Genomic DNA, 17,551 nt, shown 5'->3' on the forward strand with positions numbered 1-17,551 from the left:
ACTTATTGTGAAGCTCTTTCAAAGAGTTGATGGGCTGAATGGCTTCCTCGGTGCTCTATCATTCGGAGACTCCATGAATGATTCGCTGAGCTTGCAGCGGTGTGTATTATATTGCTCTGCTACTCTAGGATCTATTTCGCTAACCTCCATGGCTGCCTAAAGTCTGTCAAACTTCTTTAGTTTGTCAAACTGCTAATTATTCCATTTTTGTTCACCATGCTGGGTCGCCAGGACAGCATGGGGCACAGTGGTTAGCACAGCTGCCTACGGCGCTGAGGGCAGCACGGTAGCATTGTGGATAGCACAATTGCTTCACAGCTCCAGGGTCCCAGGTTCGATTCCCAGCTCGGGTCACTGTCTGTGCGGAGTCTGCACATCCTCCCCGTGTGCGCGTGGGTTTCCTCCGGGTGCTCCGGTTTCCTCCCACAGTCCAAAGATGTGGAGGTTAGGTGGATTGGCCATGCTAAATTGCCCTTAGTGTCCAAAATTGCCCTTAGTGTTGGGTGGGGTTACTGGGTTATGGGGATAGGGTGGAGGTGTGGGCTTTCCAAGAGCCGGTGCAGACTCGATGGGCCGAATGTCCTCCTTCTGCACTGTAAATTCTATGAAACTCTATGATCCTGGCCCCGGGTCACTGTCCGTGTGGAGTTTGCACATTCTCCCCGTGTTTGTGTGGGTTTCACCCCCACAACCCAAAGATGTGCAGGGTAGGTGGATTGGCCACGCTAAACTGCCCCTTAATTGTAATAAATGAATTGGATACTCTAATAAGAAAAGAAAATAATGATGTATCGCACAGGTTTCCCCCACCCGGATTTGCGGATATCAACAGCTCAGTAGCATCCCCTGCAGGAACCTAATGGCTTTGCAGTTTCATATGAAAAATATGAAGGCCATTCAGCCCGAGTGTGCCGTTCAATTAAATCGTAGCTGGTCTGCATCTGATATCCATTTAGCTGCCGCTTCAGTGGCATCTTTCACTCAACAACAACCTATCGATCTCTTCGCCAAAGCCCCAATGGTCTCGCGGACCTTTGAGGGAGGGAAGAGAGACTGAAATGCTTGAAAAGGAGCCATTTTCAGGGTTGGGGAAAGAACAGGGAAATGGTAACAATTGGATAACTCTGTCAAAGAGCAGTCACACAGGCACAATAGGCTCCTCCTGTGCTGTATCATTCAGGACGTTCATTTGTTTACAGGGCTGCTGTGAGCTGGGAAACGGGGAGGGAGGGGGGGGGGGGGGTGCGGGGTTAGCGCATGAAGGGAGAAAGTAGTCAACCTGCCGACCCTTTCCTCCTGGAGGTCCGGATCTGGCTGCCTGTAGCATGAGATGATTGACATACGTGATGCTCGTCCAATTAACAACACAAAAAAGTTAAGAAAAAATAAAATTCTCTCATTTACTTATCCCAGGAAGGTATTGATAAAGGATAGATGGAATTGAAGTAGCGAATTCTCTTGCTTCATTCATTGCTGGGATATTTTGACGTCCCAATTTGCTGCTGGTGTCAACCTCACACGAGGCTGAACGGACGGCGCAGCACGTTTGATGTTGCTGGTGCTGGGTTTTTTTTTCATGAAACAAGGATCACACAAAACTGCATTTTAATATCATTTTAATTGAAGCTGCTTAAGCTTTTGAAAAGTCTTATTTGCTTTTTCATGCAACAATAACTAATGATATACAGAGACCGTATACACATTACAATGTACCACTGGCATGCATGCAAAAAAACAACTTTAAATTCGAGGGAATAAATGAAGCGGGCCATTCCTGAACATTTGCCGCCCCCTGGTGTAGATATAACTCAGTGGTCACGGGCGGCACAGTGGTTAGCACTGCTGCCTCACGGCGCTAAGGACCCGGGTTTGCTCCCAGCCCTGGATCACTGCCCATGTGGAGTTTGCCCATACTCCCCATGTCTATGTCGGTCTCACCACCCCTACAACCCAAAAAATGTGTGCAGGGCAGGCGAACTGGCTACGCAGAATTGCCCCTTAATTGGGGAAAAAAAAAAGAATTGGGTAGTATACATTTTTTTAAAAAAAAGAGGAAACTCGATGGCCGTGATAGCACAGCAAGATTGCAAAATCAGCACGGTGATAACAGGAACACCATCATGTTGCGAGCAAACCGGAAACCGCCTGGGGAAGTAGTTGAGTCGGAAACATTAGGGACCTTCAAGCAGCTATTGGATAGATACATGGATTACGGTTAAATGATATAGTGTAGATTTATTTGTTCTTAAGGGCAGCACGGTAGCATTGTGGATAGCACAATTGCTTCACAGCTCCAGGGTCCCAGGTTCGATTCCGGCTTGGGTCATTGGCTGTGCGGAGTCTGCACGTCCTCCCCGTGTTTGCGTGGGTTTCCTCCCACAGTCCAAAGATGTGCAGGTTAGGTGAATTGGCCAATGATAAATTGCCCTTAATGTCCAAAATTGCCCTTAGCGTTGGGTGGAGGTGTTGAGTTTGGGTAGGGGGCTCTTTCCAGGAGCTGGTGCAGACTCAAAGGGCCGAATGGCCTCCTTCTGCACTGTAAATTCAATGAGAATCTATGATTAATCTAGGACAAAGGTTCGGCACAACATCGTGGGCTGAAGGGCCTGTTCTGTGCTGTATTTTCTATGTTCTATGTTCTATGTTACAAGACGCCTTCCTAGAATTCCAGAGAACCTGCTTTGAGACAAGTGCGGAGGTGTGACTGCCCGGATCTTCAGAGATTCAGACAGCTGCTTTGTGAAGCGTGGACAGGAATTGGCAGTGAAGCTTCGAGCGTTACCCGGAGTCTCCAAACGTCATTTAGTGTTCAAACATGCGACGGGAAACATTTTAAAATATGCTCACAGCGGCCTCACAGCGTCTCAAACTGAAGAATAAAAAAACAGTATACTTGCTTTTTTTGTACAATATACATGTCCCGGAAGTTGGATAAAACCTGATCAGTTCCTTACATAAGGCAGCAGCTCCAACGTGTGTGTTTGTTGGTGTATAAATGTGCGTTTGTGTGTGCATGTATGCGTGTGTGTATGTATGTTCGTGTATATTGGTGCGGACTCGATGGGCCGAATGGCCTCCTTCTGCACTGTAAATTCTATGATAATCTATGATAACATGGAGAAATTGTGTGCGCACATGGCCCTCACCTGGTTGAAGTACACAAGTTGCCGTTCTGCACTCTCTAAAACAGTTTCACCAAAGAATGGTCGCTGTGCCAAACGGACCCGCCAAGTGCTGCTGTCAACGTTCCTTGGTCGAGATCGGGTTAGTGGAAGAGTGGCCCGCCTCCATTGACCGGAGCCACGGGCTCTCGTCATCCAGCAATCCCTGCTTGTTTAAGTAACCGTGGTGACAGGAGGGCGGCACGTGCCGATTGGTTAAAGCGAACGTGAAGCAGGATTCTGCAAGGAAATGGGAATCCTGTTAGAACGCAAAATCTTTCCATCAAACACACTGCTCAAAAGACACACTTCCCCAGCGAGTTAAGAAGGAATGAACAAACTTTCATAAAAGTGCTTCACCCGAATTTTGAAGTGTAGTCACTTGTATGAAATGTGGCAGCTTCAGCCACATGCATGTGGATAGTGATCATAACACAGGTCAGGGAGAAGTTCAGCTGCGGAGCCGAGGATGGGTTGGGCACCCAACAGTGGGGAAGGGAGGCTGAATAGTTCTAGCTTTTGTTCTGGATGAGAGAGCAATGCCCTCCAGAAGACATAGTAGCAGAATTAGGCCACTCGGCCAATCGAGTCTGCTCCGCCAGTCAATCATGGCTGATATTTTCTCATCCTCATTCTCCTGCCTTCTCCCCATAACCCCTGATCCCCTAATTAATCAAAAACATATCTATCTCTGTCTTAAAGACACTCAGTCATTTGGCCTCCGCAGCCTTCTGCGGCAAGGAGTTCCACAGATTCACCGCCCTCTGGCTGAAGAAAGTCCTCCTCATCTCAGTTTTAAAGGATCGTCCCTTCAGCCTGAGATGGTGTCCTCTGGTTTTAGTTTTTACTACAAGTGGAAACATCCTCTCCACGTCCACTCTATCCAGGTCTCACAGTATCCTGTAAGTTTCAATAAGATCCCCCCTCATCCTTCTAAACTCCAACGAGTACAGACCCAGAGTCCTCAACCGTTCCTCATACGACAAGCTCTACATTCCAGGGATCATTCTTGTGAACCTCCTCTGGTAAAATAGTTGCAGAGAGAGGGGACGGACAGATGGACAGGAGGGAGGGATGGAACGGGACAGGACAGGCTCAACCCATGGAGTTCCCGTACACAGCAACCAAGCCTTTTTTTTCCCAATTAAGGGGCAATTTAGCGTGGCCAATCCACCTGCCCTGAACATCTTTGGGTTGTGGGGGTGAGACCCACGCAGATACGGGGAGAATGTGCAAACTCCACACTGACAGTGACCCAGGGCCGAGATCGAACCCGGGGCCTTTGCGCCGTGAGGCAGCAGTGCTAACCACTGCACTGCCATGCCACCCACACACAGCAATCAGAGTTATAAAAAAAATAAATTTAGTAATACCCAATTCATTTTTTCCAATTAAGGGGCAATTTTGCATGGCCAATCCACCTACCCTGCACATCTTTGGGTTGTGGGGGCGAAACCCACGCAGACACGGGGAGAATGTGCAAACTCCACACGGACAGTGACCCAGAGCCGGGATCGAACCTGGGACCTCAGTGCCGTGAGGCAGCAGTGCTAACCACTGTGCTACTGTGTTGCCTTTACAGCAACCAGAGTTAAGTGGCCGTGGGGACCCCACCTGCACAGCACAGGTCCCCAAGCTCTGTCGTGTAGCCCGAAGCTCCATAATGCGGCATACCTTGTGGACCATGGTTGTGTGCTGCTGGATAGTCGGAATGGGGCTACAATTAATGACTGGAGTAGTGAGAGTTTGGAAGCCAGGGTGTGGAGGGGCAGAATCTCATCCTCAGCACTTGTGGGGCTCGGTTACACTACTCTTCGGGTGCAGAGAACCAAACAATCAGAGAGAAAAGGAACAGTCCCCAACCCCACAGCTCGCAATAAAGGCATCGCTAAATGAGGAAGCGGCAGTTTAGCAGGATTTCATTACGAGGGGGAAAGTCACACCTGCAAAGAAGCTGCGGAGGTCCGTGCCCAGACAGTTTTCCAGGAAGCGGCGGAGTGGCAGGATGTGAGCTCTGGCAGCTGTCCAGTCAGTCAGGAAATCTTCCACAACGTGATGGATTTTGTGTGGTCGGGGGAGCGTCCAGAACTTTGGTCTGTACATCATCTCAGTCTCTGAAAAGCAATAAAATTACACCCTGGCGTGCTGAGTTCCCAGCGCGATTCCCTCCGACACAACGTCCCTGCTCCCCATGAATCGACTGCTCCCCACACTATTCCCCGCTCTGCTCCCTCTGCATGGACCTACGTTGTTCTCCTTGCATTGCCACACTCTACACACCGCATGGTATGGTGGGTTTGCATCACTCTCCACTTTTAAGACCTGCTCAACCAGCTCCTTCCTTCACTGTTGTTCAACTCATGGTCATAAACACCAGGGGTATGATCTACCCAACCAGCTAGTGTCAGCTAAAGTGTGTGAGATACTGTACAGCGGACACACCGCAAACGGCTCCTATCTGTGCGAAATGTCGACAATTTTGTGCTCAGCTCATTGGGATTTCTCTGGGATCCCACACTAATTGGCTCATCAGCCTTTACCAATCTGTCCTGAATTAGCGCCCCTATCCTATAGCTGATGTGGCTGAATAAAAAGTGGAGAGAGGCGAGACTTTTTTTTTTGTTTTTGGACTTAAAATTTAAAAAAAAATAAATGTTATTAAAATTTTCACAAAATATCAACAATAAAATGTAAAAGGAACCAATAAAATTAAATACAAAACTAAACAAAACAACCCAATGCCCCCCTTCCCACTGTACATAAATAATATATTAACACCTGCCGAAACACATAGCAAATATATACACCCCCTCAGATCCCCCAGTATAGACAAAGATAAAATAGACCCCCCCCACCCCCCCGCCACCCAGGTTGCTGCTGCTGCTGACCATTGTCTACCGCTCTGCCACGAAGTCCAAGAACAGTTGCCACCGCCTGAAGAACCCTTGTACCAATCCCCTTAAGGCAAATTTCACCCTCTCCAATTTAATAAACCCCGCCATATCGTTGATCCAGGATTCCACGCTTGGGGGCCGCGCATCCTTCCACTGAAGAAGAATCCTCCGCCAGGCTACCAGGGACGCAAAGGCCATAAGACCGGCCTCTTTCGCCTCTGCCACCCCAAATATTGCGAGCCCCCAGTCCGGTTTGACCCTGGATCCTACCACCCTCGACACCGTCCTCGCTACGCCTTTCCAAAATTCCTCCAGCGCTGGGCATGCCCAGAACATATGGGTGTGGTATGCTGGGCTCCCCGAGCACCTAACACACCTGTCCTCACCCCCAAAAAACCGACTCATCCTTGTCCCGGTCATGTGTGCCCTGTGCAGCACCTTAAATTGTATGAGGCTGAGCCTCGCGCATGATGAGGAAGAGTTCACCCTCCCCAGGCCATCTGCCCACGTCCCTTCCTCAATTTCAATTTCCTCTCCCAACTCCTCCTCCCACTTACCTTTTACCTCCACCGCCGAGGCCTCCTCCTCCTCCTGCATCACCTGGTAAGTTTCCGAGCTCTTCCCCACTCCCACCCACCCCCCCCCGAGAGCACCCTGTCCTGTACTGTGTGTGGCCGTAGCCGCGGGAATTCCACCACCTGCCGTCTGGCGAACGCGCTTACCTGTAAGTACCTAAAGGCGTTTCCCAGGGGGAGCCCATACTTCTCCTCCAGCTCACCCAGGCTCGTGAACTTCCCGTCCACAAACAAGTCCCCCAACCTTCGTATCCCTGCCCTCTGCCGCCCCGAAAACCCTCCATCTGTTCACCCTGGGACAAACCAGTGGTTCCCCCGTATTGGGGTCCACACCGAGGCCCCCACTTCCCCCCTGTGCCGCTTCCCAAATTTTGAGGGCAGCTGTCACCACCGGGCTCGTGGCATACCTCATTGGAGGGAGCGGCAGCGGCGCCGTTGCCAGCGCCCCCAGACTCGTACCCACACAAGACGCCGTCTCCAGCCTCTTCCATGCAGCTCCCTCCCCCTCCAGCTCCCACTTGCGCACCATCGCCGCATTGGCGGCCCAGTAGTACCCACAGAGATTGGGCAGCGCCAGGCCCCCCCCCCACATCCCTACTCCGCTCCAGGAACACCCTTCTCACCCTCGGAGTCCCTTGCACCCACACAAACCCCGTTATGCTCCTGTTGACCCGCCTAAAGAAGGCCTTCGGGATAAGAATGGGGAGGCACTGGAACAGGAACAAAAACCTTGGGAGCACCGTCATCTTGACTGACTGCACCCTACCCGCCAGGGACAGCGGCAACATGTCCCACCTCTTAAACTCCTGGCCACCTGGACCCCCAAATACCTGAAGCTCCTCTCCGCCCTTTTTAGTGGGAGCTCGCCAATCCCCCTCTCCTGGTCCCCTGGGTGAACCACGAACAGCTCGCTCTTCCCCATGTTGAGCTTGTACCCGGAGAAATCCCCGAACTCCCTGAGGATCCTCATTACCTCCGGCATTCCCCCCCCACCGGGTCCGCCACATACAGCAGCAAGTCGTCCGCATAGAGCGACACCCTATGCTCCTACCCACCTCGCACCAGCCCCCTCCAGTTCCTCGACTCCCTCAGTGCCATAGCCAGGGGTTCAATCGCCAGCGCGAAGAGCAGGGGGGGGGACAAGGGACACACCTGCCTCGTCCCTCGATGCAACCAAAAGTACTCAGACCTCCTCTTGTTCATGGCCACACTCGCCTTTGGGACCTCCCACCTGACGAACCCCTCCCCAAACCCAAACCTCTTCAGCAGCTCCCACAAGTACCCCTACTCTACCCTATCAAAGGCCTTCTCAGCATCCATTGCTGCCACTATCTCCGCTACCCCCTCCCTCGCCGGCATCATAATAACGTTCAGGAGCCTCCGCACATTTGCGTTCAACTGCCTCCCCTTCACGAACCCGGTGTGGTCTTCATGGATGACCTACGGCACACAATCCTCAATCCTCGTGGCTAAGACCTTCGCCAGCACCTTGGCATCTACATTTAACAATGAAATCGGACTGAAAGACCCACACTGCAGGGGACCCTTGTCCCGCTTCAGGATCAAGGAGATCAGTGCCCGGAACATCGTCGGGGGCAATGCCCCCTCCTCCCTTGCCTCATTGAAGATCCTAACCAGCAACAGGCCCAACAGGTCCACATATTTTTTGTAAAATTTGACCGGGAAACCATCCGGCCCCGGTGCCCTCCCCGCCTGCATGCTCCCTATCCCTTTAGCCAGCTCCTCCAGCCCAATCGCGGCCCCTAATCCCGCCACCAGTCCCTCCTCCACCTTCGGGAACTTCAGTTGGTCCAGAAATCGACCCATCCCTCCCTCCTCCAGTGGGGGCTCGGACCGATACAATTCCTCATAAAAGTCCCTGAAGACCCCATTGATGCCAACCCCACTCCGCACCACACTCCCCCAATCCTTAACTCCCCCGATCTCCCTAGCTGCGTCCCGCTTCCGAAGCTGATGCGCCAGCATACGACTTGCCTTTTCCCCATATTCATAAATCGCCCCCTGGGCCTTCCTCCACTGCACCTCCGCCTTCCTGGTGGGCACCAGGTCGAATTCGGCCAGGAGGCTATGCCTCTCCCTCAACATCCTTCCTCCGGCACCTCCGCATACCTCCTGTCTACCCTCACCATCTCCCCCACAAGCCTCTCCCTCTGCTCTCTCCTCTCCTTGTGGGCCCTACTGGAGATCAGCTCTCCCCTAACCACCGCCTTTAGCGCCTCCCAGACCATCCCCACTCAGACCTCCTCATTATCGTTGGCCTCCAGGTATCTCTCTATGCTTCTTCGGACCCGCTCGCTCACCTCCTCGTCCGCCAACAGCCCCACCTCCAAGCGCCACACCAGGCGCTGGTCCCTCTCCTCCCCCAGCCCTAGGTCTACCCAATGTGGGGCGTGATCAGAAATGGCTATCGCCAAGTACTCGGTATCCTCCACTCTCGCAATCAGCGCCCTGCTCATAACAAAAAAGTCGATCCTGGAATAGGCCTTATGAACATGCGAGAAGAATGAAAATTCCCTAGCCCCCGGCTTTGCAAATCTTCAAGGGTCCACCCCTCCCATCTGGTCCATAAACCCCCTCAGCACTTTAGCAGTCGCCGGCTTCCTACCAGTCCTAGACCTGGAGCGATCCAGTGCCGGATCCAACACCATGTTAACGCCCCCCCCCCGATTATCAGGCCCCCCACTTCCAAGACCGGGATCCAACCCAACATGCGCCGCATAAAACCCGCATCGTCCCAGTTCGAGGCGTACACGTTGACCAGCACCACCCTCTCCCCCTGCAGCTTACCACTTACCATTACGTACCTGCCGCCATTGTCTGTCACAATGCTCGACGCCTCGAACGACACCCTCTTTCCCACCAAGATCGCCACCCCCGATTTTTGGCATCCAGCCCCGAATGAAACACCTGGCCTACCCACCCCTTCCTCAATCTTACCTGGTCTGCCACCTTCAGGTGTGTCTCCTGGAGCATGACCACATCCGCCTTCAGCCCCTTCAGGTGCACGAACACCCGGGCCCGCTTGACCGGCCCATTCAGTCCCCTTACATTCCAGGTTATCAGCTGGATCAGGGGGCTACCCGCCCCCCTCCCCCCCCCCGCCGACTATCCATAACCCCTCCTCGGCCAGCCACCCGCTCCCGCCCAGGACCCCTCCTAGCTGCATTGCTCCCCCCATTGCACTACTGACTCCTGCTGACCCCGGCCGCTCCCACCTCTCCTTCGACTCCTCCCATTGTGGGACTTCCCCTCCCCTCCATTAACCCATCAGCAGGCTCTCCGCCTCCCCCTTCCATCCCAAGAGCGGGAAAAAACCCACCCTTCCCCGCCCCGGCCCCGCCCCCTCCAGCCTTCAGCACGGGAAAAACCTTTACAGGCCCAGTCTCCTCACCCCCGACTCGGGCCTCCCCCTCTCCCGCGGGGCCTCCCCCTGTCAGGCAGGGAGGAAGTGGTCGAGCAAGGGAACCGTGGTTTACTAAAGCAGCCAAAACACTTGTCAAGAGGAAGAAGGAGGCTTATGTAAAGATGAGACATGAAGGTTCAGTTAGGGCGCTCGAGAGTTACAAGTTAGCTAGGAAGGACCTAAAGAGAGAGCTAAGAAGAGCCAGGAAGAGACATGAGAAGTCTTTGGCAGGTAGGATCAAGGATAACCCTAAAGCTTTCTATAGATATGTCAGGAATAAACAAATGACTAGGGTAAGAGTAGGGCCAATCAAGGACAGTAGTGGGAAGTTGTGCTTGGAGTCCGAGGAGATAGGAGAGGTGCTAAATGAATATTTTTCGTCAGTATTCACACAGGAAAAAGACAATGTTGTCGAGGAGAATACTGAGATTCAGGCTACTAGACTAGAAGGGCTTGAGGTTCATAAGGAGGAGGTGTTAGCAATTCTGGAAAGTGTGAAAATAGATAAGTACCCTGGGCCAGATGGGATTTATCCTAGGATTCTCTGGGAAGCTAGGGAGGAGATTGCTGAGCCTTTGGCTTTGATCTTTAAGTCATCTTTGTCTACAGGAATAGTGCCAGAAGACTGGAGGATAGCAAATGTTGTCCCCTTGTTCAAGAAGGGGAGTAGAGACAACCCCGGTAGCTATAGACCAGTGAGCCTTACTTCTGTTGTGGGCAAAATCTTGGAAAGGTTTATAAGAGATAGGATGTATAATCATCTGGAAAGGAATAATTTGAATAGAGATAGTCAACACGGTTTTGTGAAGGTAGGTCGTGCCTCACAAACCTTATTGAGTTCTTTGAGAAGGTGACCAAACAGGTGGACGAGGGTAAAGCAGTTGATGTGATGTATATGGATTTCAGTAAAGCGTTTGATAAGGTTCCCCACAGTAGGCTACTGCAGAAAATACGGAGGCATGGGAGTCAGGGTGATTTAATAGTTTGGATCAGAAATTGGCTAGCTGTAAGAAGACAAAGGGTGGTGGTTGATGGGAAATGTTCAGACTGGAGTCCAGTTACTAGTGGTGTACCACAAGGATCTGTTTTGGGGCCACTGTTGTTTGTCATTTTTATAAATGACCTGGAGGAGGGCATAGAAGGATGGGTGAGTAAATTTGCAGATGACACTAAAGTCGGTGGAGTTGTGGACAGTGCGGAAGGATGTTACAAGTTACAGAGGGACATAGATAAGCTGCAGCGCTGGGCTGAGAGGTGGCAACTGGAGTTTAATGCAGAAAAGAGTGAGGTGATTCATTTTGGAAGGAATACCAGGAAGACAGAGTACTGGGCTAATGGTAAGATTCTTGGCAGTGTGGATGAGCAGAGAGATCTCAGTGTCCATGTACATAGATCCCTGAAAGTTGCCACCCAGGTTGAGAGGGTTGTTAAGAAGGCGTACGGTGTGTTAGCTTTTATTGGTAGAGGGATTGAGTTTCGGAGCCATGAGGTCATATTGCAGCTGTACAAAACTCTGGTGCGGCCGCATTTGGAGTATTGCGTGCAATTCTGGTCGCCGCATTATAGGAAGGATGTGGAAGCATTGGAAAGGGTGCAGAGGAGATTTACCAGAATGTTGCCTGGTATGGAGGGAAGATCTGATGAGGAAAGGCTGAGGGACTTGAGGCTGTTTTCGTTAGAGAGAAGAAGGTTAAGAGGTGACTTAATTGAGGCATACAAGATGATCAGAGGATTGGATAAGGTGGACAGTGAGAGCCTTTTTCCTCGGATGGTGATGTCTAGCACGTGGGGACATAGCTTTAAATTGAGTGGGGATAGATATAAGACAGATGTCAGAGATAGGTTATTTAGGGCAGCACGGTAGCATAGTGGTTAGTACAATTGCTTCACAGCTCCAGGGTCCCAGGTTCGATTCCGGCTTGGGTCTCAGTCTGTGCGGAGTCTGCACGTCCTCCCTGTGTCTGCGTGGGTTTCCTCCGGGTGCTCCGGTTTCGTCCCACAGTCCAAAGATGTGCAGGTTAGGTGGATTGCCCATGATAAATTGCCCTTAGTGTCCAAAATTGCCCCTAGTGTTGGGTGGGGTTACTTGGTTATGGCGATAGGGTTGAAGGGTAGGGTGCTCTTTCTAAGAGCCGGTGCAGACTCGGAGGGCCAAATGGCCTCCTTCTGCACTGTGGTTTCCATAATCCATCTGTTTACTTAGAGAGTAGCAAGGGCGTGGAATGCCCTGCCTGCAACAGTAGTGGACTCGCCAACACGGAGGTCATTCAAATGGTCATTGGATAGACTATATGGACGATAAGGGAATAGTGTAGATGGGCTTTAGAGTGGTTTTACAGGTCGGCGCAACATCGAGGGCCGAAGGGCCTGTACTGCGCTGTAATGTTCTATGTTCTATGAACAAAGGCCCACACCTCCTCCGGGGACTCAAAATAATGGTGCCGGTCCTTGTAGGTGACCCACAGTCGTGCTGGCTGCAGCATGCCAAACTTCACCCCCTTCCTGTGCAGCACTGCCTTTGCCCGGTTGTACCCGGCCCTCCTCTTCACCACCTCCGCACTCCAGTCCATATATACTCGAACCTCTGCATTCTCCCACCTGCTGCTCCGCTCTTTCTTGGCCCACCTGAGCACACACTCCCGATCAGCGAACCGATGAAACCGCACCAACACCACCCACGGCCGGCTCGTTAGCCGTGCGCCTCCTCGCCAGTACTCTATGGGCCCCTTCCAGCTCCAGGGGCCCCTGGAAGGACGCCGCTCCCATTAGCGAGTTTAACATGGTGACCACATAGGCCCCCACGTCCGACCCCTCCAGACCCTCCACGAGGCCCAGGATCCGCAGATTCTTCCGCCTCGACCGATTCTCCATCTCCTCGAAACGTTGCTGCCATTTCTTGTGGAGCGCCTCGTGAGTCTCCACTTTTACCGCTAGGCCCAAGATCTCGTCCTCGTTATCGGAGATCTTTTGTCGGACCTTGCGTTGCGGATCGCCATACCCTGGGCCATCTGGATCTCCAGCAGCTTATCAATAGAAGCCTTCATCGGCTCCAGCAGGTCCGCTTTGAGCTCCCTGAAGCAGCGCTGGATAACCTCCTGCGCCCACTGCATCCACGCTGCCTGGTCCCCGCCCGCCGCCATCTTGCTCGTCTTCCCTCGCACTTTCTTTGGCTTCACCACCACTTTTTTTAGTCGCCCCGCTCCTGGTCCAAGCCATACACTGTCGGGGGAATGTTGCAGTCTTCTTCCCACACCGGGAAATGTCGAAAAAATTCCATTGGGTGTCCTGAAAAGAGCGCAAGCGTCCGTTCCAAGCGGGAGCTGCCGAACGTGCGACCTAGCTCTGCATAGCCACAACCGGAAGTCGAGGCGAGACTTTAATAAAGAGCACCGAGAGAGAGAGAGGTGGGACTTCAATAAAGAGCACGGAGAGAGAGGGGCGAGACTTCAATAAAGAGCACAGAGAGAGAGGTGAGACTTCAATAAAGAGCATAGAGAGAAAGGGGCGAGACTTCAATAAAGAGCAGAGAGAGGCGAGACTTCAATAAAGTGCGGCGAGAGAGAGGCGAGGCTTCACTAAAGAGCACAGAGAGAGAGAAGAGACTTCAATAAAGAGCACACAGAGAGGCGTGACTTCAATAAAAAGCGGAGAGAGAGGCGAGACTTCAATAAAGAGCAGAGAAAGAGGCGAGACTTCAATAAAGAGCGGAGAGAGAGAGGCGAGACTTCAATAAAGACAACCGAGAGAGGCCAGACTTCAATAAAGAGCAGAGAGAGAGAGGCGAGACTTCAATAAAGAGCGGAGAGAGAGGCGAGACTTCAATAAAGAGCGGAGAGAGAGGCGAGACTTCAATAAAGAGCGGAGAGAGAGTCGAGACTTCAATAAAGAGCGGAGAGAGAGGCGAGACTTCAATAAAGAGCGGAGAGAGAGGCGAGACTTCAATAAAGAGCGGAGAGAGAGGCGAGACTTCAATAAAGAGCGGAGAGAGAGTCGAGACTTCAATAAAGAGCGGAGAGAGAGGCGAGACTTCAATAAAGAGCGGAGAAAGAGGAGAGACTTCAATAAAGAGCGGAGAGAGAGGCGAGACTTCAATAAAGAGCACAGAGAGAGAGGTGAGACTTCAATAAAGAGCATGGAGAGAGAGAGAGAGAGAGAGAAGAGACTTCAATAAAGAGCGGAGAGAGAGGCGAGACTTCAATAAAGAGCGGAGAGAGAGGCGAGATTTCAATAAAGAGCGGAGAAAGAGGCGAGACTTCAATAAAGAGCGGAGAGAGATGCGAGACTTCAATAAAGAGCGGAGAGAGAGAGGCGAGACTTCAATAAAGAGCAGAGAGGGCGAGACATCAATAAAGAGCAGAGAGAGAGAGGCGAGACTTCAATAAAGAGCGGAGAGAGAGAGGCGAGACTTCAATAAAGAGCGGAGAGAGAGAGGCGAGACTTCAATAAAGAGCGGAGAGAGAGAGGCGAGACTTCAATAAAGAGCGGAGAGAGGCGAGATTTCAATAAAGAGCGGAGAAAGAGGAGAGACTTCAATAAAGAGCGGAGAGAGAGGCGAGACTTCAATAAAGAGCACAGAGAGAGAGGTGAGACTTCAATAAAGAGCATGGAGAGAGAGAGAGAGAGAGAAGAGACTTCAATAAAGAGCGGAGAGAAAGGCGAGACTTCAATAATGAGCGGAGAGAGAGGCGAGACTTCAATAACGAGCGGAGAGAGAGGCGAGACTTCAATAACGAGCGGAGAGAGAGGCGAGACTTCAATAACGAGCAGAGAGAGAGGCGAGACTTCAATAAAGAGCGGAGAGAGAGGCGAGACTTCAATAAAAAGCAGAGAGAGAGGCGAGACTTCAATAAAAAGCAGAGAGAGAGACGAGACTTCAATAAAGAGAACAGAGAGAGACGAGACTTCAATAAAGAGCAGAGAGAGCGGCGAGACTTCAATAAAGAGCGGAGAGAGAGAGAGGCGAGTCTTCAATAAAGAGCAGAGAGAGAGGCGAGACTTCAATAAAGAGCGGAGAGAGAGGCGAGACTTCAATAAAGAGCGGAGAGAGAGGCGAGACTTCAATAAAGAGCGGAGAGAGAGGCGAGACTTCAATAAAGAGCGGAGAGAGAGGCGAGACTTCAATAAAGAGCAGAGAAAGAGGCGAGACTTCAATAGAGAGCGGAGAGAGAGAGGCGAGACTTCAATAAAGACAACCGAGAGAGGCCAGACTTCAATAAAGAGCAGAGAGAGAGAGGCGAGACTTCAATAAAGAGTGGAGAGAGGCGAGACTTCAATAAAGAGCGGAGAGAGGCGAGACTTCAATAAAGAGCGGAGAGAGAGGCGAGACTTCAATAAAGAGCGGAGAGAGAGGCGAGACTTCAATAAAGAGCGGAGAGAGAGGCGGGACTTCAATAAAGAGCAGAGAAAGAGGCGAGACTTCAATAAAGAGCGGAGAGAGAGAGGCGAGACTTCAATAAAGACAACCGAGAGAGGCCAGACTTCAATAAAGAGCAGAGAGAGAGAGGCGAGACTTCAATAAAGAGCGGAGAGAGGCGAGACTTCAATAAAGAGCGGAGAGAGGCGAGACTTCAATAAAGAGCGGAGAGAGAGGCGAGACTTCAATAAAGATCACGGAGAGAGGGAGGCGAGACTTCAATAATGAGCGGAGAGAGAGAGGCGAGACTTCAATAAAGAGCGGAGAGAGAGAGGCAAGACTTCAATAAAAAGCAGAGAGAGAGGCGAGACTTCAATAAAAAGCAGAGAGAGAGGCGAGACTTCAATAAAGGGCACAGAGAGAGGCGAGACTTCAATAAAGAGCGGAGAGAGGCGAGACTTCAATAAAGAGCGGCGAGAGAGGCGAGACTTCAATAAAGAGCGGAGAGAGAGGCGAGACTTCAATAAAGAGCGGAGAGAGAGGCGAGACTTCAATAAAGAGCGGAGAGAGAGAGGCCAGAGTTCAATAAAGAGCGGAGAGAGAGGCGAGTCTTCAATAAAGAGCGTAAAGAGAGATAGGCGAGACTTCAATAAAGGGCACAGAGAGAGGCGAGACTTCAATAACGAGCGGAGAGAGAGGCGAGACTTCAATAAAAAGCAGAGAGAGAGAAGAGACTTCAATAACGAGCGGAGAGAAAGGCGAGACTTCAATAATGAGCGGAGAGAGAGGCGAGACTTCAATAACGAGCGGAGAGAGAGGCGAGACTTCAATAACGAGCGGAGAGAGAGGCGAGACTTCAATAACGAGCAGAGAGAGAGGCGAGACTTCAATAACGAGCAGAGAGAGAGGCGAGACTTCAATAAAAAGCGGAGAGAGAGAGGCGAGACTTCAATAAAGAGCGGAGAGAGAGAGGCGAGACTTCAATAAAAAGCAGAGAGAGAGGCGAGACTTCAATAAAAAGCAGAGAGAGAGACGAGACTTCAATAAAGAGAACAGAGAGAGACGAGACTTCAATAAAGAGCAGAGAGAGCGGCGAGACTTCAATAAAGAGCGGAGAGAGAGAGAGGCGAGTCTTCAATAAAGAGCAGAGAGAGAGGCGAGACTTCAATAAAGAGCGGAGAGAGAGGCGAGACTTCAATAAAGAGCGGAGAGAGAGGCGAGACTTCAATAAAGAGCGGAGAGAGAGGCGAGACTTCAATAAAGAGCGGAGAGAGAGGCGAGACTTCAATAAAGAGCAGAGAAAGAGGCGAGACTTCAATAGAGAGCGGAGAGAGAGAGGCGAGACTTCAATAAAGACAACCGAGAGAGGCCAGACTTCAATAAAGAGCAGAGAGAGAGAGGCGAGACTTCAATAAAGAGTGGAGAGAGGCGAGACTTCAATAAAGAGCGGAGAGAGGCGAGACTTCAATAAAGAGCGGAGAGAGAGGCGAGACTTCAATAAAGAGCGGAGAGAGAGGCGAGACTTCAATAAAGAGCGGAGAGAGAGGCGGGACTTCAATAAAGAGCAGAGAAAGAGGCGAGACTTCAATAAAGAGCGGAGAGAGAGAGGCGAGACTTCAATAAAGACAACCGAGAGAGGCCAGACTTCAATAAAGAGCAGAGAGAGAGAGGCGAGACTTCAATAAAGAGCGGAGAGAGGCGAGACTTCAATAAAGAGCGGAGAGAGGCGAGACTTCAATAAAGAGCGGAGAGAGAGGCGAGACTTCAATAAAGATCACGGAGAGAGGGAGGCGAGACTTCAATAATGAGCGGAGAGAGAGAGGCGAGACTTCAATAAAGAGCGGAGAGAGAGAGGCAAGACTTCAATAAAAAGCAGAGAGAGAGGCGAGACTTCAATAAAAAGCAGAGAGAGAGGCGAGACTTCAATAAAGGGCACAGAGAGAGGCGAGACTTCAATAAAGAGCGGAGAGAGGCGAGACTTCAATAAAGAGCGGCGAGAGAGGCGAGACTTCAATAAAGAGCGGAGAGAGAGGCGAGACTTCAATAAAGAGCGGAGAGAGAGGCGAGACTTCAATAAAGAGCGGAGAGAGAGAGGCCAGAGTTCAATAAAGAGCGGAGAGAGAGGCGAGTCTTCAATAAAGAGC

General features: G+C 51.3%; 1 protein-coding gene across 1 annotated transcript in view; it reads right to left on the reverse strand.

Moving 5' to 3' along the window:
• Positions 1-1,599: 1,599 nt before the first annotated feature.
• Positions 1,600-17,551, reverse strand: part of foxred2 (FAD-dependent oxidoreductase domain containing 2) — a 59,296-nt gene continuing 43,344 nt past the window's right edge. The window contains 2 exon segments of the mRNA XM_072492059.1: positions 1,600-3,401; positions 5,105-5,275. Of these exon segments, the coding sequence (XP_072348160.1) occupies positions 3,241-3,401; positions 5,105-5,275 (332 nt within the window). The 3' untranslated portion in view covers positions 1,600-3,240.

The sequence above is a fragment of the Scyliorhinus torazame genome, chromosome 29, assembly GCF_047496885.1.
Source record: "Scyliorhinus torazame isolate Kashiwa2021f chromosome 29, sScyTor2.1, whole genome shotgun sequence".
Lineage (NCBI taxonomy): Eukaryota > Metazoa > Chordata > Chondrichthyes > Carcharhiniformes > Scyliorhinidae > Scyliorhinus > Scyliorhinus torazame.